General features: G+C 44.9%; 1 protein-coding gene across 1 annotated transcript in view; it reads left to right on the forward strand.

The window, feature by feature from the left end:
* The window catches only part of CUX2 (cut like homeobox 2), a 378211-nt gene that overhangs the window by 212516 nt on the left and 142473 nt on the right, over positions 1–23222 (forward strand). Inside the window, 2 exon segments of the mRNA XM_020970269.2 lie at positions 5875–5985; positions 13698–13745. Of these exon segments, the coding sequence (XP_020825928.1) occupies positions 5875–5985; positions 13698–13745 (159 nt within the window).

Genomic DNA, 23222 nt, shown 5'->3' on the forward strand with positions numbered 1-23222 from the left:
TAATTTAATAATTCCATATGATTGTATTTGATTCTCACAGCAACCCTGTGAGATGGGTGCTGTTCAAATCCTGCCATACAATAGCAGTGTGACCTTGGGTAATTTACCTAACTTCTCTGGTCTTGAGGTTGCTCCTCTGTAAAAAGAGGGGATCAGGCCAGGTGACCTATCTGTCCCCTCCAGCTCTCCAGCCATGAATCTGAATACTTACAAGCTACTATGACCTCACGCAGATTAGCTTGCTTTGCTGGGCTTCCATTTCCTCTTTGGTAGAATGAGCAAGACTGGCATGCCTATGGGGGTCCCTTTTCCCACTCCAAATTTATGACCAATAAGATCATGTGATTCTACTTTCCCCATCTTAAAGTTTCAGACTCCATTAATCAATCGAAAAATGTTTATCAAGCATCTATTATGTGCCAAGCACTGGGCTAAGTCCTGGAACTCTGAGGTTTATAGAGCTTCGTGACTTGCCCAAGGTGGGAATTGATCCCAGGTTTTCTTGGCTCCAGATCCAAGAATTTATTCCTACATGAGCAACACTGAGCTAAGAACCTGGATTGCAGGATATTTGATTCAGATAGAGAACAAGTACTGGGATTTCAATTCAATACCCCACTGCCATGCCCCCATCTACCTTCCAGGGTTGGTGATGGCTCAGATGAGATAATGTATGTATATTCTCCCTGTGAACATAAGCCTTTATCAATATTAGGCAGAGATATTGTCACTACGATGACACATCATCCTCTAGGAGCTGGTTGGGTGGACTTTGTTTCTGCCTTGTGAACTTGGATTTCTCAGAAGCCATTGCCCCTCCCATCGGATGACCCTGACCTTGAAGCAGCCCAGTACTGAGAGTAGCTGCTAATAACTCTGTCACTCGGGTTTCAGTGAGTACCTTATCCTATTGCTGTCCACTAAATCCAGAATAGTCTGCACTAATAGAACAAGGAGTGATTTAGGGGGCAAGCAAGGCCAGGGAGTGTACCATGGAGAGCTCCCTGTACCTGCAATGTCTTACCTGTGTGACCTTGGGCACATCACTGCCCCTATTAGATTTGAGTTTCCTCCTTTGATAAGAGATTAGACTAGATAATTTCTAAGCTCTCCTCAGAGCTCTTACTTTCTAAATCCGAAGGTCCCTTCTCACTGTGACATTCTCTTTCCCAAGATCTCTCCCAGCCCTGACACTCCCTGTTCTAAGACCCCTCCCAGCTCTGAAATTCCTTGTTCTGAGACCTCTCCCAGCTCTGACATTCCCTGTTCTAAGGTTCCTCCCAGCTCTGACACCTATGACCCTAAATAACAAATAATCCAGTTTACTTTGGGGACGTATTTTGTGATTTATAAAAAGAATTGACCTCCTGATTATATTCTGCTTTGACTAATAATAAATGGCTATTCATTCTCTGAACACACCAATGAACAGGGAGACAACTATGAGGTATGCTAGGTACAGGGGAGAAAAGTCAGCCTGAAACTTAAGGATTAGTTTGAAAATATATATGTATAATATACCTATCATAGCTATGACCTGTATCATAGTTCACTGTGGACTTGTTTCATCCCCTACTTCTCTAACTAGACTGGAAGCTGCTTGAGGGCAGGGTCTATGTCTTGTTCCATCATTGAACTCCCACTTGCTAAAGGTTTGTTGAAGGGATATTGACAAAGAGAGTATCACCAGAGGAGAATGACTACAGTGATGGGGGGGGACTCAAAACCATGCTCTAAGCATAGACTGTGAAGGGACTGGGCATATTGAGAGGACATGACAGCAAGCTTTAGTTATCTAAAAGGTTATTGTGTGGAAGAGGCATCTGATTTATGCTATTTAGTGCCAAACTCCTGGATGAAGGCCAATCAGTAGAAAGTTTGTGGAGGGACACATAAGTAAAAATTTACCTAAGTAAAAAATGTCCTATTTAGGGCTGCCCTCTTGAATGGGAGAGGGTACAGTGGGTAGTGCCAAGCCTGGAGTCATGAAGACCTGAGTTCAAATCCAACTTCAGACACATACTAGCTATGTGACCCTAGACAAGTTAATTAATCCTGTTTGCCTCAGTTTCCTCATCTGTAAAATGAGCTGGAGAAGGAAATGGCAAACCACTCCAGTGTTTTTGCCAAGAAAACCCCAGATGGGGTCAATGAAGAATTAGACACAAATGAAATGACTAAACAGCAACATTGAATGGGAAGCTTTAGGAGGCTTTGGGTGTGGGAGGGAAAGTAATGATTTCTCCATCCCTGGAGGTATTCAAGGCAAATGATCATTCGTTGGAAGCATTAAGATAAAATTTAGGATTCAGAGAAAAGATGGAATAAGGTCACCTATGAGTTCTTTCCAACTTGGAAATGCAGTAAATGAATCTGTGATTTTTATGAATGTTGAAATGAATGCTCTGTCATACTTGGTCTCTACTGAAACATTCAGTTCTATACTGGTAGAGATGCAAAGATAAACATGATCCTTGAGGGGCAGCTAGGTGGCACAGTGGATAGAGGCCCTGAGTTCAAATCCTGCCTCAGACCAAACACTTGACACTTACTAGCTGTGTGACCCTGGGCAAGTCACTTAACCCCAACTGCCTTAAAAAAAATCCTTCCTTTCTAGGAGTTTGCAGTATAGTGTAAATTGCTGCCCAGCTCATCTTCCTAGCAACTAACCTTTTGTCAATTTGAGTAACAGATAAAAGGTCTTCTCACCAGGCAGAATGGGTCTTATGGTGCCATCAGGGCTGGCATATGGGATGATTCTAATTTTGTGAACCTAGTTCTAAGGCAGAATCTTGTGATTCAAGAAAGGTCCCTCAGCCCCCCTCTAGGCCTCCCACCATTCTCTCTCACACTTTCCCCTCCAGAAAGGTGGAGATGAGATATCTTAGCAGGAGACTCTCTCCCAAAATAGTTTCATTCCAACATGCTTTTTCCTCCCAAACAGGTTCCATGACTTGGGTTCTTTCTTGCCTTCCCTTGGGGGAGGGTGCAATTGGGGAGATAGGCTGTTGTCTTGCCCTGTCTTGGTTGGTACAAGGTTTATGATATTGGTGGGAATGATCATTAACTAGATTTACAGATGCTCAGACACAATATAAGTCCATTACCGTGCATTTCCCCTTTTAGACAAAAAAAGATTTTTAGTGGGTTAATAGGACTTTTATTTCATTATCTAATGGCAAAAGTGTTTTGTTACACACACTAGATGAATGTGTAGAGGCAGTAACAAATGTGGTCTGGTAGCCGGCTGCTCCTTTTCACCGGGCATATGGTAGATTAAAGAGTTCACCCTCAAAATACACTCCTGCATGCTCGCATGTGTTTTTAATAAATCTGATTGCAGATATTTATTGCATCACCGGATTTGGAAAATTATGGGACTTGATTGCTGCAAATATAATCGAGTGATATATACGGAACTGCAGCTCGAATTATTGTCCAGGGCAGGAGGGTGGGGAAGGGAAAACGTCCTTCCAGTTCCTGCGAACAGGCAAGCCACCACATACACAGACCATATCCTGAATTATGCAAATGAAAGTGATGACAGCTCCTGGTGAATTGTCCTTACCTCCTGAAATTGCCACCATTAGAAATGAGGAGGAAAGGGAAGGGCCCATCCAGGATCCTTGCACAGCCCAGAGCCTTTCTCCCCTGTGTGGAAGATGGAAGGATTTTTCCCTTTCTTTTCAGCTCATATTCTTTTGTTGTTGATGATGGCGGTGGCTGAAACCCTCCACAATCTGGCTTCTACCTACTTTTCTGAGATAATTGAACAATTCTCTCCATCTTGAACTTTCTCTTCTGGTCTAGCTGGCCAGCTTACCGTTTCCCCTCTAGGACATTCTGGTGCTCACCTAGAGTGAGTGGTCTGTCATACTTAGAATGTGGGGAATCTACACTAGATTCTGAGGATGCAATGAAAAGTCATTTCAAGAGGGAGATACCTCTAATAACTGAAGGGGAGAGCTCCCAATATGAAACCTACCTCCAAGAACTCCTGGCTTTTGTCAAAGCAAAGCCTCCTACACCAGGTCTGTCCTGACCTCCCACTGTCCTCTCAGCTAGCAGCCCTCTCTCCCTCTGGAAATGACTTTGGAGCTAATCTGTACTGACCCGTGGACGTGCTCCCCAAAAGCATGTGAGGCCTCCATGAAGTCAGGGACACTGTCTTTTTTGCTTTGTTTCTTCAGCAGTGCCCAGCACCATCTGTGACACGCAGTAGATGCTTCATAAATGCTAGTCAGTAATCTTTTAATAAGCATTTCTTGAGCGCCTAAAGTGTTCCAGGCTCTGTGCTTGACTCTGGGGGTGCAGAGAAAGATAAAAGGCAGTCTCTGCTATCAAGGGGCTCACCCCCTAATGGAGAATACAACATGCAAGCAACTAGGTACAAGATAGGATAATTGGGGGATTGTCAATCACCATTGACTGAGTGATGTTGTATCCTCCCTAGCAGAATATAGAATAGGGCAGCTAGTGACACCATAGATAATAGCATCTGGGGCAGGTAGGTGGTACAGTGGCTAAAGTGCCAGGCTTGGAGTCAGGAGGACTTGAGTTCAAATCTAGCCTCAGACACTACTGTGTGACCCTGGGCAAGTCACTCAACCCTGTTTGCCTCAGTTTCTTCATCTGTCAAATGAGCTGGAGAAGGAAATGGCAAACCACTCTAGTATCTTTGCCAAGAAAATCCTAAACAGGATCAACAAAGAGTCAAATTCAACTAACATAATTAAACAAACAACAGCATGCACTAGAAGCTTTAGGAGGCTTTTGCGGGGAGGGGTTCACAAAGAGTCGGACGTGATTAAAATGACTGAAACAACAAGAATGTAGAATGGGGAAGGTCATAGAAGAAGAGCCAGAAAAGACCTTAGAAGTGATCTGGTCTAATACTCTCATTTTACAGAAAAGGAAACTGAGGCTTAGAGGAGTCAAGCAACTTGCCCAAGGTCACACAGATATTAGATAGCAGAATCTGGATTTTAACTTCATTTCTTTGAATCTACAAACAGAATTCATTCTGTTGCACTGAACAAATTCCTTGACATCATGGAGGGTTTTATGTTTTCATCTCCAGTGTCCCTAGTGCCTAGGCCAGGGCCCAACACACAGTAGGCACTTAATAAATGCAGGTTCAATTGAATTGACTTGAATCCTATGAAAGCCAGGCTCCACGCCTCCGCCCCACTCCTAGGTGGGCCAAACCCCTTCAAATCCACTCCATCTGGACCCAAGGGCTCTCAAGTGAAATATTCCTTGCACTCGAAGTGAACTGGAAATAATTTACCGTGAGAGGACCGAAAGGTCAGTTTACTCCATATCGGCACCTTCATTTTTCCAAAATCCGCCGAAATTAAAAAGCTATAGATATCTTATAGAGCTTATTTATGAACACTTAAGTGTAAGTAACTCATGGTTGGAACGGTTCCCTGCCCGTGATATATGAAAGCTGTCAGCGCCACATTCTTAGACTATAATCTGCCCATACAATATGCTATTTTGACATGGCCTGGTGATGTTTTCCACAGTTACTGACAAGCGTATGCCAGCGTTCCTTTAAAAAAAATTAAGAAATGGGCTGTGGGGGGGGGGCAGGGGGAGGATGGGGGACTTTACCCAGTTTTATGACTATTGATCAACCCATCTCCCAAAGATCTAAAAAAAAAAATCCCAGATTTTTGGTCAGATCCATGGTTTCTTAAATTATTCCCAGGCACTGGGAGTCAATACATTGTCTTTTCTCAGCTTTGTAAGTTAAGAAAAACTTGTTCAGCGTTCAGTTATGTATGATGATGGGGGGGGTGAAGGACGGAGGGGAAGAGAAAACCCACCCTCTTTTTTTTTCCCTCTTTCTCCCTCTTATTGTTCTAGAAGGAGCTTAATTCTGTTGCCTCTGAGCTGGCGTCGCGGCAGGAGGAGAGCCAGAATTCTCATAAACATTTAATTGAACTCCGTCGGGAATTTAAGAAAAATGTACCTGAGGTAGAGTATATTTGCGGCTCCGAAATTAACGCGGTGGGAAGGCAGATTTCTCTCCCTTCAAACTCGATTTTTGAAAACTGGCAACATAAGTGACTAACAAGGAAAGAAGCTAATTAGCCACAAAGAAAAATTAGCATCCCCCTAACCCTTGAATATTCTTAGGCATTGTGGTGCCCAGCAGTTCCGTATTATGGAAAAATGGAAAGGATTTCCATGAAAGGCATTGTTTCGAAAGACTTTATAAAACAGTCATTTTTGTCTTCTCTTCCCCCCTCCCCCACAAATTCAAAGCTAAGATCTTGTTATTTTGAACACCAAGCCTCGATGAACTGTTTGTCCAAAGATCACCTTGTTTCCTTTTCCATTTGAGCCTACAAGGCTGTCAAGGCACAGTGACCTGTCCTTTCCCCTCCCCCATTTTTTCTGCCTCTTTTCTTCAGCTCCTGTGTCTTCTCCCCACCCCTACTTTAGTCTTTTCTTTCTCTCCTCACCTACCACCACCCCAAAAGCTTTGTTCCCCATGAGCCTGTGTCTGCCTCCTTGGGAGAGGGTGCTGGTGCTGGAATATTTAAGGGATCCCCAGGGGAGAGAAGATTCTACAGGCTTCCATTTTCTTCTGGGGAGAAATTGAGAGAACCTTGTCCTTTGTCAACAGGTCCTAATGTTGCTTCTTGGAAAATTCCAGAAATCTTCAGAGGGAGGAAGGAAGGAAGGAAGGGGAAGAGAAGGAAGGGAGGGAGATGGAGAGGAAGGGGAAGAGCAAGATAGAGACAGAGAGAGAGAGAGGAGGGAGGAGGGAAAGAAAGAGAATGAGAGAAAGAAAGAAAGAAAGAAAGAAAGAAAGAAAGAAAGAAAGAAAGAAAGAAAGAAAGAAAGAAAGAAAGAAAGAGCGAGCCCAAACTCTCTGTAGCTTTGGTAGAGAAGACCAGGGACCCTGGAGAAAAATCAATTAGGAGTCACGATAGAAAAAAACATTGGATTTGAAGTCAAGAGGACCTGGATTCCAACGTTACTTCTCTTCTCCGGGCCTTAGTTTTCCCATCCGTAAAATGAGAGGGTTGGGCCAGATGGCCTCCAAGATCCTTTCCAGCTGTCAACCTGAGATCCCATGAGGCATCTTCCTTTGACACCAGCCACCCTATTGGACTAACAAGTCTACATCGTACTTCCCTACAAAATTGCCTGACCGTTAGAGTTGTCCCAAAGAGGGTCATGGGATCCTAGATCTTGTGCTGGAAGGGAACTCTTAGAGACCATCTAGTCCAAGCCCTTCACTCTACATACAAGAAAACTAATACCCAGGGAGGCTGGATAGCTTATTCATAGGTAGTGATAGCAATCCATAGATAGGAAGGATCTCCAAGGCCATCTCATCCACACTTCCCCTTATTCTACAAATAAGGAAACTGAGGCCCAGGGAAGTTAGAGGATTTATCATAGGATCAGAGACCTAGAGATATAAGGGACCCCAGAGGGCCAATTAGTCCAAAACAACCACATTGTACAAATAAGGAAACTGAGGCCCAGAAGGTAGAGTGACTTGAACAGGATGCTTTGGGAGGTAGCAGTAGTTTCTCTGTCACTGGAGATCCTCGAGCAGCAGCATCACCTTCTGCACGAAACCTTTCTTGACCCCCCCAAAAAAAACCTATCTTGCATATTTATTTATATTTATTTTTTATTAACGCTTACAATTTTTACAGATGCCCTCGTTGTCTCATATATTAGAATATAAGCTCTGTGCGAGGAGGGATTGTTCCAGGCTCCATATCATATCCTCAGGCCCTGGCATACTGCCTGGCATAGAGTGGGTGCTTAATAAATACTGGATTGATTGGATGATTGGATAACCCCCTTGTGGGGGGGTATGGTGCAGAGGAGATTTCTGCTTTAGGGCTGGGCTGGGCTGGTTGACCTCTGAGGCGCATCCCTTTCGATGCCAAGATTCCTTGGTAGAACACATGGCATCAGGCATGCTCACTTTAGCACAGGACTAGGTGGATTCGGAGGCCCTGTCCAACTCCAAGATTCAATGATTCTGTGATATTTGGCCATCACAGTGGAGGGTGAAGAAAAGTGGATTCTGAGGCAGAAGACACAAGTTCAAATCCCACCTCTGACATGTCTGTCTGGTCTTGGGCACACCACTTCCCCAATCTGAGACTCAGTTCCTTCTGTGTAAAATGAGGGGATTGGACCAGAAGACCTCCAAGTCAGGGATCAGCTGTTTCCAAATTGATTAAAATTTCAGTTCCTTGGCTCCTGAGGTGACCTGGGCCTTAGGTGGGTTCTCTTTCCTTGATGATGGCACCCTAAGGAGGTTCCATGGCCATAGTCATCCACAGGGTATTATTCCATGTATTAAGCAATCTGGTGCTAAGGCTTATGGGCCTCCCCCCCAACCTCCACATATCATATTACGCTACTTAGTCTCACTGGATCTCGTTTGAGTTTGGAGTTCATAAGCAGTCCCTGTGGAGGATCTGAAAGTTGGGGTTCGAGAAGGTATCCAGAACCAAAATGGACCCTAAGCAGGCTGACTCTCGGGCTGCTGGACCTCCCAGATCCAGGCTCCCTGCCTTGGGATTTGACGTTGAGCTAAGTCTCTGCCTCTAGCAGAGGAGCCAAGATAAGATGGGGGAAAGTGGCTAGCACCACTGACCTCTAACATCCTGTCTACCTCTTAGGTTCCTAGCCAGGAACTGGGCAGCAAATCTAGAAGAAGGGATTTAATTCAATTCAGTCAGCCTTTCAAAGATTTAAGTAGCAAAGGAAAGGTCTTCCCACCAGGCAGAATGGTCTTACTGTAACATGAGGGATGGCATATGGCACGATTCTAATTTTATGATTCTGATTCTGAAACAGATCTCATGATTCAAGAATGGACCCTCAGCCCCCTCAAGGCCTCCCACCCCCACCCCACCCCCCACTCTCTTTCTCTCTCTGCAAAAGGTGTAATTTCATTGATACATGAAACTCCCAGTGAGGACACTCCCTCTACCAATGCAGATCAAAACCTGCAGAGAGTTACCTGAGGGCAGTAAGAATTTGAGTGACTTGCCCAAGGTCACACAACCAGTATGTATCAGAGTTAAGACGTGCATTTAAGTCTTTCTGATGCTGTGGTTGGCATATTCCACTATGCCTTTCTCTTCCTACCCTCCAAATCAATAATCAATCAATAGGCATTTATTAAGGGTCTGCTGTATGCCACATTATGCTAGGTGCTGATCATGCATCTAACAAAATATCCCTGCCTCAAGATGCTTACGTTTTAACAGACGAAACAAAATGGATACATATAAATAGATGTATAATGAATGATAACATTGATAAATACTGAGCACTTAATATGCGTCAGGTACTGTACTAACTTCTCGGTTCAGTTCAGTCGTGTCCAGCTCTTTGTGACCCATTTGGGTTGGGGGGGGAGGATGGGCAAAGTTACTGCAGTGGTTTGCCATTTCTTTCTTCAGCTCCTTTCACAGATAAGGAGACTGAGGCAAATAGGGTTAAGTGACTTGCCCAGGGTCACACAGCTAGTAAAGTGTTTGAGGGCAGATTTGGACTCAGGAAAATAAGCGTTCCTGACTCCAGGCCTGGTGCTCTAGCCACTGCACTACCTAGCTGCCCCTAAGTTCTAGATATGCAAAGATAAATACAAAATTGTCCCTGCCCTCCAAGAGCTTATGTTCTCCTAGGAGAGACCCAAAAGGTTCACTTTGGGGTCACTTTGGGTTATTAACTTGACTCAGAGAGTGCCATCTGTATTGTGTCGTAACTTAACAAGGCTACGGGTTTTGGGACGTCTGCACAGCATTCATGCATAGGACACCGTGTCAAGAAATCTCAGATTATATGGGTTGGGGCATAGCTGAGGGACTCAAATGTAACTTATAGTTCACAGCCCCTCTGTAGGGTGCTCTGAAAGGGGTTGGCAAATTCTTCATGAAGTATTTAGGTTGAGTAGATGGGAGGCCAGGTTGGGCACCATGGCAGGACCTCAGAGGTCATCTAGCCTCATTTTACAGCAGAAGAAACTGAGGTCTTGGGAAGGGAAGGGACTGTGTCCAGAATCACACAGGAAGTAAAGAGCTGGGATTTGAACCCAGGCACCTTCCTCTGACTTGAGCATTATTTAGACTGCACTATGCATTCACCTCAGTGACACACGCTGTCTTTGAGTGCTCTGTGGCTCTCACTCTACCCTCCCAGTTCAGTGAGTCCATCTTTTGGGGGAAAAGGGGAAAGGGAACAAGCATTTACACACCTACTATGTGCCAGGCAATGTGCTAAGCCCTTTACAATTATTTCATTTGATCCTTAAAACAACCATGGGAGGTAAGTGCTATTATTATCCCCATTTGAAAGATGAGGAAACTGAGGCAAACAGAAATTTAGTGACTTGCCCAGGGTCACACAGCTAGTAAGTGTATAAGGCCAGATTTGAACTTATGTAGCCAACAGCATATCTGCTGTACTACCTAACTGCCTGTGAGGAGGTTTTGGGGAGCTGGGCGTGGGATTCAGGTCTCTCCCCGGGTTGATTTGCCCAAAGACCATAATAAATGCTGTGAACCTCACCATTCAGTATGTCTAGTCCCTAGAAGCCACTGCAGTGATTCCTCACCGTTTCTAAGCTCACATTTCTATTACATTTTAAAGTTTGCAAAACACTTTACCTTCATTGGTTACACTTGATCCTCCCAGATGGGGAAAATGAGGCTCAGAGAGGGTTAGTAACTTACCTAGGGTCACACAGCAAACAATTGTCAGAGGAAGTGTTTGAATCCCATTATTCTATCTGTAAGTCATTGTGTCACCTTGGGAGTATGGCTTCTGAGAGTCACCTAGCTCAGCCTGGACCCAGAACAGTCCCCGGAGGTCTCTGAAGGCCTTTTCTCTCCCTTTTCTGACTCCCACACACACACACACACACACACACACACAAGGTAGCAAACGTTTTTGTCAATCTGCTTCCTCTGGGAGCAGTACAGGTGAGGTGCAAAATCCAGGCCAGGTTTTAAGCCTCTAATTTCAACTTACATAATTTTAATACCGCATAATTATGCAATTATGCAATTAGGAATAAGTTTCCATTCCTATTATAGCTATGCCTCTGAAATTTTCTCTTTTGGACCTGGTTCCTCTGTTAAGAAAGAGAATCATGGTAGGGCCCTTCTGAGGAGGGGAAAAAAAAACCTTTGGCTCGTGCCAGCTCACCTCCTACTTGTAACTTCGAGCAGCTCCCCGTGGGTGACAATGAACAGGACACTGGGCCCCTTCTGGGAAGGGAGCCACCACTGGTGGCGTCAGAGGAAAAGATGGGCCTGGGGAAGAGGAGGAGGCCTGGAGAGTGGGGAGGGGGCAGGGACAGAATGGATGAGAGAAAGAAGGCCCTTGCCTAGACGGGGTCCCCATAAGGCGGCCTTCCTCCCAGAGTCCACAGGGAGTCCTGGGAATAGCACCAGGGTCACAGAGGCAACATGAGGCTGAGCTCCTATTTCCAAAGTCACCATGGATTGGAAGCTCCTTGAGGGCAGGGACTGTCTTTTGCCTCTTTTTGTATCTCCAGCATTCAGCGCAGTGCCTGGCACATAGTAGGCCCTCCATAAATGTTTATTGACTGACTGCACCATACTGTCCCTCAGTTTCCTCATCTTTAAAATGGGAGTAATGATACCAGTACTACCTGACTCTCCTCCTAACTAGCTTTGTGACCTCAGCCTAGTCCCTACACTTCTCTGGGTATTAGTTTCTTCATTTGTAAAACAATGGGATTAATCTCTTTGAATCCATCCAATCTCCAATGACATCAGCAGTTGTACAGAGATTTTATTATATTATTTCTTTCAGTTATCAGGCATCCTTTTTTTTTCTTCCTTCTCACCTCTCTCCACCTATGGGGGGGGGGAGGTCTAGGAAGCAGGAAGGAAAGAAGAGAGGGAGGGAGGAAGTTGGAAGGAAGGAGGGAAGGAAGGAAGGGAGGAAGAAAGAAAGGAAAGAAGGAAGGAGGGAGGAGGAAAGAAAGAAGGAAGGAAGAAAGGAAGAGAGGGAGGAAGGAAAGGAGGAAAGGAAGAAGGAAGGAAAGGAGAGAGGGAAGAAAGGATGATGGGAGGAAGGGAGGAGAGAGGAAGGAAGGAAAGAAGGAAGAAAGGAAAAGAGTGAAGAAGGAAGGAAGGGAGAGAAGGAGGAAAGGATGATAGGAAGAAGGAAAGAAGAAAGAAAGAGAGGAAGGAAGGTAAGGAAGGAGGAAGAAAAAAGGAGCTTAATAAGAAGGAAGGGAGGAAAGGAGGAAGGAAGGGAGAGAAAGAGGAAAGATGATGGGAGGAAAGAAGGAGAGAGGGAGGAAGAAAAGAGGGAAGGGAAGAAGAAAGGAAAAAAGGAAAGAGAGGAGGAAGGAAAGAAGGGAGAGGGAAGAAAGAATGATGGGAGGAAGGAAGGAAAGAAGGAAGAAAGGAAAGGAGTGAAGAAGGAAGGAAGGAGGGAGAGAAGGAGGAAAGATGATGGGAGGAAAGGAGAGAGGGAGGAAAGAAGGAAAGGAAGTTGGGAGGAAGGAAGGAGGGAAAGGAAGAAGAAAGGAAAAAAGGAAAGAGAGAGGAGGAAGGAAAGAAGGAAGAGATGGAGGAAGGAAGGAAAGAAGGGAGAGGGAAGAAAGGATGATGGGAAGAAGGAAGGAGAGAGGGAGGAAGGAAAGAAGGAAGAAAGGAAAAGAGTGAAGAAGGGAGGAAGGGAGAGAAGAAAGAAAGGATGATAGGAAGAAGGAAAGAAGAAAGGAAGAGACAGGAAGGAAGGAAGGTAAGGAAGGAGGAAGAAAAAAAGGAGCTTAATAAATGTTTGTCCTCTCCTCCACCCGTTTCTTTAGGGCAGGAGCTGTTTTGCCTGGCACATAGTAGGCACTTAATAAATGCTTGTTGATCGACTGATAAACTGTATCAAAGATCATCAGACCATAGACTCAAAGATGGAAGTGATTTGGAAGGCAGTCTAGTCCAGGCCCCTCATTTAACAAATGAAAGAATGAGACCTGCAGAGAGTGGTTGGTGCGCCCAAGGTCTCCCAGCAGTGAGGCTGGGACACAAACTCAGGTTCTCTCACCCCAAATCCAGGGCTCTTCCTGTGGCGCCATGATGGCATAATGAGTAGACTGAGGAAAGGGAGCATTCTGTTTTTGGAAACTCCCGGTTCCCTAGGTCAGAATGGGCATCTGACATTCCCACAGGCAGGAAGAACCAAGGCAGTTGTAGCAGATGAACGTGGGAACCCCTAATAAAAACAATAATAATGACATAATAATAATGAAAGCATTTCCACAGCACTTTACAGTTTGCAAAGCATTTTACAAATTTATGTCATTTGATCTCATAACAGCCCTGGGAGGTAGACACTAGTATTATCCTAATTTTACAGATAAGGAAACTGAGGCCCCAAGAGTAAAAGTGACTTGCCCAGCATCACACAGCTAGTAAGTGTCTGAACTCAGGTCTTCATGACTCCCTGTTCGACATTCTATCCATGGAAACCCCCAGCAGCCCCAGTTCTGAGACCTTGACCTCATAGACAAAAGCAACAATGCCTTGGCCAGAGGGTGCAGCTGAAAGGGGAGGCCTGGCCTCTTGCTCTAAGTGTGGGGCTTAGCTTTAAGCAAGTGGGTGCCCCTTTGGGGTCTCCTTCCCTCCTCTATTGGTGACCTCTTGGATCTCTTTTTTCAGGAAATCAGGGAGATGGTCGCTCCAGTCTTAAAGAGTTTCCAAGCAGAGGTAAGACCAGACATGCAGTGTGTCTTCAACTCAATCATCCAATCTGTCTCTCACCATCCTTAAAGTAGAACCTCAGCAGCTTGGCGCACACACACATACACACACACACACACACACACACACACACACACACACACACACACACTCTGCACCCATGCCCCTCTCTCCAGAAATGACACCTGAGCTGATCCTGAAAAGGAGCTAAGGGCTCCAAGAGGCATAAGTGAGGAGGGAGGGCATTGCAAGCAAGGAGAACAGCCTAGGCAAAGGTGTGGAGATGGGAGATTGGAGTATTGCAAACAGAAATAGCAAATAGGCCAGTTTGGCTCAATTGTAGAGTGTGTGAAGGGGAGTAATCAGTGTAATTAGTAATGTGCCCACACACACATAACTTCACTGTGTTACTATCAAATTAGTTTGTACTGTACTTACCTGTGGATATGTTGCGTCTCTACTGTTCCCTCCACCTGCACCCCGATCTCCAGTTCAATGGAAACTTCTCAGGGCAAAGACCATTTGCATTTTTATCGTTGTATTCCCACCCCCAGCACACGGCCTGGTACATAGTAGCTGCCCGATAAATGCCTGTTGGTTGATTGATTATTGGCACTCTCTCCTTCCACAAATTGTAATTATTTATCTATCTCAATGCTGTACTTCCCCCGTTCTCCCTACCCCAAAGCGAGAAGTTTCTTTTTTTTTCCTTTCTATCTCCAGTACCTAGGCTAGTACCTGACACCTTGTTACTGTTCAGCCATTTTTCGGTCTCGTCCTACTCTTCGTGACCCCATTTGGGGTTTTCTTGGCAGATACTCGAGTGGTTTACCATTTCCTTCTCCAGCTCATTTTACAGATGAGGAAACTGAGGCAAAGAGGGTGAAGTGACTTGCCCAGGGCCACACAGCTAGGAAGTATATGAGGTCAGAATTAAACTCAGGTCTTCCTGACCCCAGGCCCAGTACTCTATGCATTTACCACCTAGCTGCCCATACCTGACACCATGTAGGTGCTGAATAGATGCTTGAGGGAGTTAAATTTGAATTAAGCTGGACTGAGGCTGTGATAAAGTCCTTTGTCCTATGTGGGCCAAAATCTATCCTTGAATATTGACAAGTGTCCTACTTTCCCCCAGGCCTAACCTCAGCTTTAAATTGATCTCTCTCAGATCTGCCACTAACCATCAGTAAGGACCTTGGGCCCTAGGCTGACAGTTGAAAAGACCTGGTTCCTGTCTTGGGTCTATGTGGCCTTGGACAAGTCTCTTCTTATCTCCAGACCTATTTTCTCCTCTGTGAAATGGGAGAGTTGGCCCAGGTAACCCCCAAGATCCTTCCAGCTCCAGCATTCAGCTATTCCCTAAGACTCCCTGGCCATTAAGTATAAATGCTTTACCAGTCCTCCTTACTAGGCTACCCTCCCTCCTCTAGGGCCACCCAGAGCAAAATCGATACAGTCCACATGCCTTCCTGCCAATTTGCCAACTGGTCCTTGGCTCTCTGCCAAGCTGTTCCAGCAAAAAAAAAAAAAAAGCCCACTTGCCTTTGGCCATCCTCGAACCCCACAACAGGAGCCAAGTCTCCCCCAACTCATTCTTCCCCTCATTGGACTTTGTAGCCAAGACCCAGAAGGAATGAGTCTATCCAACTCAGGAACGCGGGATAGAAAATCATCTCCAACCGGGTGAAGAGGCAGAGGGAAAAGGGGAGAAGCCAAGAAATCGTACTTCTGAACGCTTTTAAAATGATCAATCATCTGGGGGCTGCTTCTGTGTTCTTCTAATGTGCTTAGGCAGAAACCCCCAGAGGAATGGGGCACCGAGAGCTCACGGCGGGCAGCCTCAGCAACGGCGGCCCATTGGCATCTGTCATCTGCCGCCCTCGCTCCGTTCCTTTAAATCTGTCTGCTCGGAACTACGTAACCACATAAGAAAATATTAAAGTAAACAGTAACTGGATTTACACAAATGCAGCTTATTTCCATATTTTTCATCACTTCATTTTATTACTCAGTTTACTGATGTGCTCATTTATTTATAGGGCAATCCAGTATTGATTCATCCCAGTGCGCGGGTGCCTAAGCACATAAAAGAGAGTGATAATGATAGGAGTGGGTTTTCATGCCTTTGTGTTTCAAAAAAAAAGACATGTTTTCCCCCTACCACTACCCCCCCTCCCTCCCCCAACCCCAGCATCCTTTGTGAGTGAATGCACACAGGCTCAGGAAGCCAGCTTTTCCCCTGGTACTGAGCCGTCTCCGAGGTTACAGAGACGGCTCTCTTGGTGAGGAAGAAAGCTCTGCTTTTCTGGCGCCCTGGCGCCGATGCTCACTTGGGGGTAGGGTGAGGAGGGGGAAACCAAGCTATAGTCTGGCTCCATAAAGGGTCTTACTTAAAAACGATGTTGGAGACTTTCATGGAGACTACAGATGATGCCTTGGATGGCCACCCCCACCCCTCTTCTTCCCCTCTCTTTCCTCACTAACACAAGCATCCATCACCTCACATCTTTCTGCAGTAGGTCTATGTCTAATCAAACTTGTGTTTTCATACCTGGGAGTCCATGGGTCATAGTAGAAAGAACCCTGGATTTGGAGTCAGGAGACCTGAGTTAGCTTTGAGACCTTTGGCAAGGAGTTTCATCTCATGTGAATTTAAACATGGAAGGGACCTGAAGGGCGATTTTTGTCCAATCCACCCCCCTTCATTTTATAGCTGGGGAAAATGAGGCCCAAAGAGGAAAGCAACTTTCTCAAGGTCATGAAGGTGCTATGTGGCCATGGTGGGATTTGAACCCAGCACTCTGACTTTGATCCAGAGCTGCTCTCCCCTTAGGATGTCCCATATCACCTACCTCCATTTTGGGGAGAGGCCCAGGCTGAGCATCCTTTATTTCTCTTCCAACTGACTTTTGTCCTGGACGTTGATGACTCAGGAAGAGGAAGGCTAACACATTTGCACAGTTCTGCCTTATTTAAATCCAACTCACATGCAAGTCAAGACATCACCCCTGCCCTCAAGGAGGGCATATGTATTCACAATACATACAAAAAAATACAAAGTAGTTTTTGGTATGGGAGAGGTATTAACAACTGGACTTCACCATCATGGTCCCCCGCACAGGCCCCTTCCCTTTCTCCTTCTGCACACACCCCAGCAGCTTTTTAGGTGTGCTCTTCTTCCGTTAGAATGTAAGCTCCCTAAGGGCAGGGACCATCTTTCTTTTAGCTTCTATTTGTATCTCTAGCACTTAGCACAATGTCTGGCCTGAGCAGGCACCTAATAAATATTTCTTACCTACCTCTCACCACTGCACCACATTATTGTTTAGTTTCCTCATCTGTAAAATTGGAATAAAAAGACTAGCTCTCCTTATCTCTGAGTTGTGAGGAAAGTGCCTTGCAGAGCTTTTGTAATTTTAATTCAACAAATACTTATTAGGTAGAGATTTTTACAGATGTGTATGTGTGTGGGCGAGAGACAGTGATAATCAGCTTCCCAAACCTAGGGAGTAAGGGACAAATAATGATGGTTACTCATAGATCTAGGACTCAAAGGGCCCTCAAAGACCATCTCGTCCAATTCGCATTTTACAGATCAGGAAACTGAAGCCCAGGGAGGTCAGGTGACTTGCCCTGGGACACACAAAGCCTAGATTTGAACCCAGCTCCCCTGATTCCAGATCCAAGGTTATTTCCGCTGTACTTTGCTGCCTCTGTGGTTTGCAGCTTTAAAGCCTACAGGCATGCCAGCTATAATAATATTATCATGCTTAACACTGTTGGATCTGTTTGTAGAGGAGCTGAGTTCGAATGGCATGAAGAGAGGTCAGCTACCTCCCTGAATGTTTCTAGGTCTTAGTTTCCTTAGTGTTCAGTGGGTTGTGGTGAAGAGACTTCCAGCTCTTGATGCTGTGGATCTGTGGAAATACCTTCTTACTGGGGAGATGTGGAGGAGCTAAGTGTAAGGGAAGGTGGGGGTTTAATGTCAATGCAGGCGATGTTAGAAGGTGAGCAGGGTTCAGAAGAGGTAAGCCGTTAGAATCACCTCATGTCCTCGTTCTGCCATCGCTCACACCCCTAAAGGGACCAAATTCTATTGTTCATTTGGACTGTTGTGTATGTGAGAGAGAGAGAGAGAGAGACAGAGAGAGAGAAACAGAAAAAAGGAGGGATAGAAGGGAAGAGAGAGAAGGAGGAGAGACAGGAGAGAGAGGGAGAAGGAAGAGGAGAAGAGAGAGGGAGACAGACAGAGGAGGGATGGAGAGAGAGAGAGACAGAGAGAGAGAAGGAAGAGGAGAAGGAGAAAGAGAGAAGGAGAGGGAAGAGGAGAAGAGAAAGACAGATAAAGTGAGGGAGAGAGGAGAGACAGAGAGAGAGAGAGAGAGAGAGAGAGAGAGAGAGAGAGAGAGAGAGAGAGTTTTCCCCTAGGGTAATGCCCAGTTTTGGGTTTCCTCAGTTACTACTTGGGGCTTACTCTCTAGTCAAAGGATTTTCTGGTTCCTACAAGGAATGGAGATGTCAGGTAGCTGAGGCCTTGAGCTTGGGCATGGACATTTCTGGAGAAATCCCAAACCCTAAATTCAGAATGTGAAATACAGGGAAACTCCCCCCAAATCATTCTCCTTTGAGATTCCGCTTGCTGCATGTCAGCCTCCACAGAGCCTCTCTTCTGAGTTTGGGACTCTTTAATAGAACTTCATTAATTCTCTTAAGAGAGCTTTTCATCTCACCTTTAATGTAGGAAAGAGACTACATTTGTCTATGATTTTATTCATGGAACCTCCGCTTTTCCCTTGATCTATTGGCTAAGCAATCATAGCAAGCTTACTCCCTCCCACTCTTTAGGGAATAAACATTTCCCAAGGAAGGTGTTCATTTTAAAAGGGGCGGGGGTGGAAGGAAATCTTTCCTTGCCCAGGACCAACTCTGTCCACTCAGCAACAGAGAAGTGAAGTCTGATTTTCATTTTTATTTTTGTTAATGAGAACCCATCCATTATCCCACCCGCTGCAAACCCACCAGGCTCACAGGGGTTACATTGAAGATTTCCCTGCACTAATTACCACGCAGGAAACATTTCCCTTGGCGACTGCACTCCCAAGTCATGTAAGTCATATAAAGTAGCCCATAAAATGCCAGGGTTGGAGGCAGCCTCCTTTGCTCATGCATTCCTTTTCCGCCCAGGGCTTCACGCCGAAGTAGAGAACATTTTTTAAGTTCATTTCTTATTTCGTCTGAACCAACTCCGCAGCACTCTGAGCCCATGTATCCTTTTTATCTTTTCATATTTTTGTACACAAGGAAGGGGTGGAGAGGAAGTAAATTGGCCTTGCCGGGAGTGGAGAGCGCTCTCCCTCCCACCACGATCCAATCAAGGAGAGTCTGATTTCTCTGGCAAGCGGGAAACAAAGGCTGCCCGCCAAGGTAGCTTAATGGAGACAGCTTGAAATGGACAAAGTTTGAATATCCATGCACACGGAGGAAAGAGCAGGACTCAAACCCGGCTAATTACAAAAGTTGCTTTATGAAAGATAATTCAAAGCAATAATTTACCAAACATAATCAAGTGGTACAGATGGGGCTTTTGATGAATAGTTTGCAACATGCAATTAGCGGCTCTCGCAGTTACATATCATTAACCCTCCGAGCACAAAAATTATTTTCTCATTATTAGTTGAAAAGGTAAAATTAAGCTGACTAGACAGTAAAGGAACAAACTACAATTAATTACCTTCATTTATTACAGTCATTATTTTAAACTTAGTTTTTACTCAGATAGAGAGACGAAAACATCTAAATTAAAAGTTTGGTTATGGCAAACCGGAGGTGAAACTTTCCAAGTTCTTGGTTCCCACTTACCCCCTCCTCACAGGTGGCTGATGGGAAGGTGGGGGACACTAGAATTGGGCATTTTGTTCATTTGTTTAATCTCTCCGAGGCAGCTGGAGGTGGGGTCCTTTCTTGTTAGCATGAAATGTCAGCGTCAGGATCTCTGGTGACCTTTCCGAAATATAACGCCTGCAGGTCACTGGGGACCTGACGCCTCTTGAAGGTATCTGATCACAGGTAATTAATGGCTTGGTTCCAGCTTCTTTATCCAGGCTCAGAGAGAAGCTAAGTTCAGTGACCTGTGATAGGCAGGAAATTACCCTACCTAAGAAGAAGGGGATGGAATTAATTTCCTTTGAAGGGGTGGGGAAACATTTATTTAGCACCTACTGTTTTCAAGATAGCGTAATATAGTGGATCAGGGTTGGGACCTCACATCAAGAAGACCTGGGTTCAAACACGTCTTCTGGTACTTAGTGGGCAGCTAAGTGGCGAAGTGGATAGTGTCAGGTCTGGAGTTAGGAAGACATCCCTTCCTGAGTTCAAATCTGGCCTCAGACACCTACTAGCTGTGTGACCCTGGGCAAGTCACTTAACCCTGTTTGCCTCAGTTTCCTCATCTGTAAAATGAGCTAGAGAAGGAAATGGCAAACCACTCCAGTATCTCTGCCAAGAAAACCCCAAAAGGGTTCATGAAGACTCGAACACCACTGAAAAACAACTAAACGATAGAAACTTACTAGCTGAATGATCTGTGTATCTTAAGCAATTGCACGGGGTTCCACATCACTAAGATAGGCTGCAATCTGCATTGGTGGAGGGAGTTTCCTATACTGACAAAAAACACAGATACTTCACTGACCTTGAGGAACAGGACAGGGACCATGTTTTTGCCTTACTTTGTATCTCTAGTGCCTAGCACAGTCCCTGGCACATTGGAAGAGCTTAATACGTGTTTGCTGACTGACTGGCACGAACACTTAAGTGGCTCTTATATGCCAACCACTATACTGGGTACTAGGGAATTACAAAGATGAAATTCAAAGTCTCTGTCCTCAAGGAGCTAACTTTCATGGGATGTCAGAGAATAACAGACATCAAGCTGGAAGGAGCCTCAGAGATCATCTAGTCCATTCCTCATCCCCCCCATCCCCTTTTTAACAAATGAGGAAACTGAGGCTCAGATTAGATTTTTTTAATTTGAGACTGGATCTCTCTATCTCTCCCAAGCTGGAAGTACAGAAGTCGCTCACAAGCCAATCCCACTGATGATCAGCACAGAAGTTTTGGCCTGCCCTGTTTGAGCTGGTTCACATCTCCTTAGGTAGCCTGGTGGCCCCAGCTCCCCAGGGGCCCACTATATTGGTGCCCAACTTCAGACACCCAGTTGACCTTAGCTTTACTGTAACTGAGAACTCCTGAGCTCAGGTAATCCACCTATGTCAGCCTCTCCACATAGCAGGATTCCAGGCATGTGCCACAAGGCCCAACCACTCAGATAGCTAATAAATAGCAGATTCCAAAGTCATCATCTAGATGAAGCTGGTGTGCCCAAGGAAGGGGAAGAACATAGGATCATAGATGTATCAATCAATCAACCAGTATTTATTAAGTGATAGGGATACAAAGAAAGGCAACAAATAATTCCTGCCCTCAAGAAGCTTACTGTCTAATGGAGGAGTCAACATATAAAGGGGGAGCTGAGGATGTATAGAGAAGGAGGACAATGTTGGTTCCTGGGGAGGAGGGGAGCATGGTGAGTAGATTGTAATGGTGAAGAGGCCTGGGCCCTGGACCCTGGCAAGACAGGTAGAAGCCCACCTGTCAGAGCAAGAGGCCAGAAAAAGTCCCATGTGTCTGTGATCTTGGAGAAGGTCAGAGAGTAGGGCCGTGGTGAGGAGATGCCAGGAATGTGCTACATAATTCTTAGTTAATGTGATTATTAGTATTTACATTATTTTATATGTATCTTAATTTATATGTTGTATTTACTTTTGGTTTAATTTACAAATCATATCTGAATATTTATGAAATATGTTTCTAGCTTTACATTGTATAATTATGATGATGATATAAGTAATTATAATATCTCCTATAAGAAGGATCACTTACAATTGGCTAATCTGCCTTTCCCCTTCTCTGGATCCTGTCTTTGGCTGAGCCAAGGCAAGGAGGGACCTTACGTTTAACTGTGAATCTCACTCACTTACAGGTGTGGGGGTGGGGGGAATTGGGCAGGCTCCTTCAGCCAATGATACACATGTCCACCCCCTACAATATGGACAGCCATCCATACTAAGGAAATGATGCTAGAGATGCCAATGGTCAGCCAGTTAGCAAGAGCCTTGTCTTGTTGGAAATGATTGCCCTCTGACAGAATAATTAGTTGTCCATTGTTAATTAATAGCAATGTGGGACGTGGGCTTAGAAACTGGCAGAGATAAGCGGTGGAGTCAGGAGGCCTCTTTTGTCCCTCACTTGCTGTGTGACATTGGACAAGGCAACCTCCTTCTCTGAACCCCAGTTTCTTACCATGCTAAAATTAAAAAGGGCCTGAATTATATCTTTTATGATTTAAAAAAAAGGCATGGGTATCTTTCAGATATCTGCATTGCCTTCATTTCCAAATGTATCCCTCTTTTCTGTGTGTGGGGGACTCGGAAGGGGGGCACCAAGGGGATAGCTTCCCAAAATTAACGAGTACATCAAACGAGTATGACAGTGTATGTAATATTCCATGCTCATGTTCCCCCACCTCTGCAAAGAGGGGAGGGAAGAACATTTCCTCCATTCTTCTTTGGGACCAAACTTGATCATTATAATTATATCATACTCACTTTTTGGTCGTTATTTTCATTTACATTGTTGTCATTACTGTGTATGGTTTTTGTGGTTCCGTTTCTCTGCTGTGCATCAGTCCATATAAGTCTTCTGATGCTTCTCTCTGTTCATCTTTTATGAGGGCACATAATATTCCATGACGTTCATGACCATTCCCCAAACAATGGGCATCGACTTGGTTTCCAGTTCTTTGCCCCCCAAAAAGGAAAGTGCTACTAGAAATATTTTGGTGTTTATGGTCCCTTTCTCTTTGTCTCTGACCTTGTTAGGGTATATGCCTAGCAGTGGGATCTTACTAAAAACATATAAAACCATTTTAGTCTCTTTCTTACGTCATTTCCAAGTGTCTTCCAAAATAGTTGGACCAGTTTGTAATGCTGCGAACTGTGCCATTCCGCCAAGAATGTCTGTCCTCCGATGAGCCATCCAACATTAACTATTTCCATCTTTTGCTGTGTGGGGGATGAAAACTCAGAATTGTTCTGATTTACATTTCTCTCATTTTGGGTGATTTTGGAGCATTCTTGCATATAGTTGGTAAGTTTGCTATTATTCTTTTGAAAATTTTGTTCATATCCTTTGATCATTTATGCTATTGGAGAATGACTCTTGACCTCATATATTTGTGTTTTTTCTGTGTGTGTGTGTGTGTGTGTGTGTGTGTGTGTGTGTGTGTGTGTATCTTGGCCATCAGGGCATGACTGATTACTAAGGGCTCTCCCAGCCCTGATATTATAATAATATAATATCACAGACTGCAGTGGTGTCAAACTCAAATAAAAATCGGGACCTCTAACCTATACATAAGGA

This window comes from Phascolarctos cinereus, unplaced genomic scaffold, assembly GCF_003287225.1.
Source record: "Phascolarctos cinereus isolate Bilbo 61053 unplaced genomic scaffold, phaCin_HiC Scaffold_4;HRSCAF=312, whole genome shotgun sequence".
Classification (NCBI taxonomy): domain Eukaryota; kingdom Metazoa; phylum Chordata; class Mammalia; order Diprotodontia; family Phascolarctidae; genus Phascolarctos; species Phascolarctos cinereus.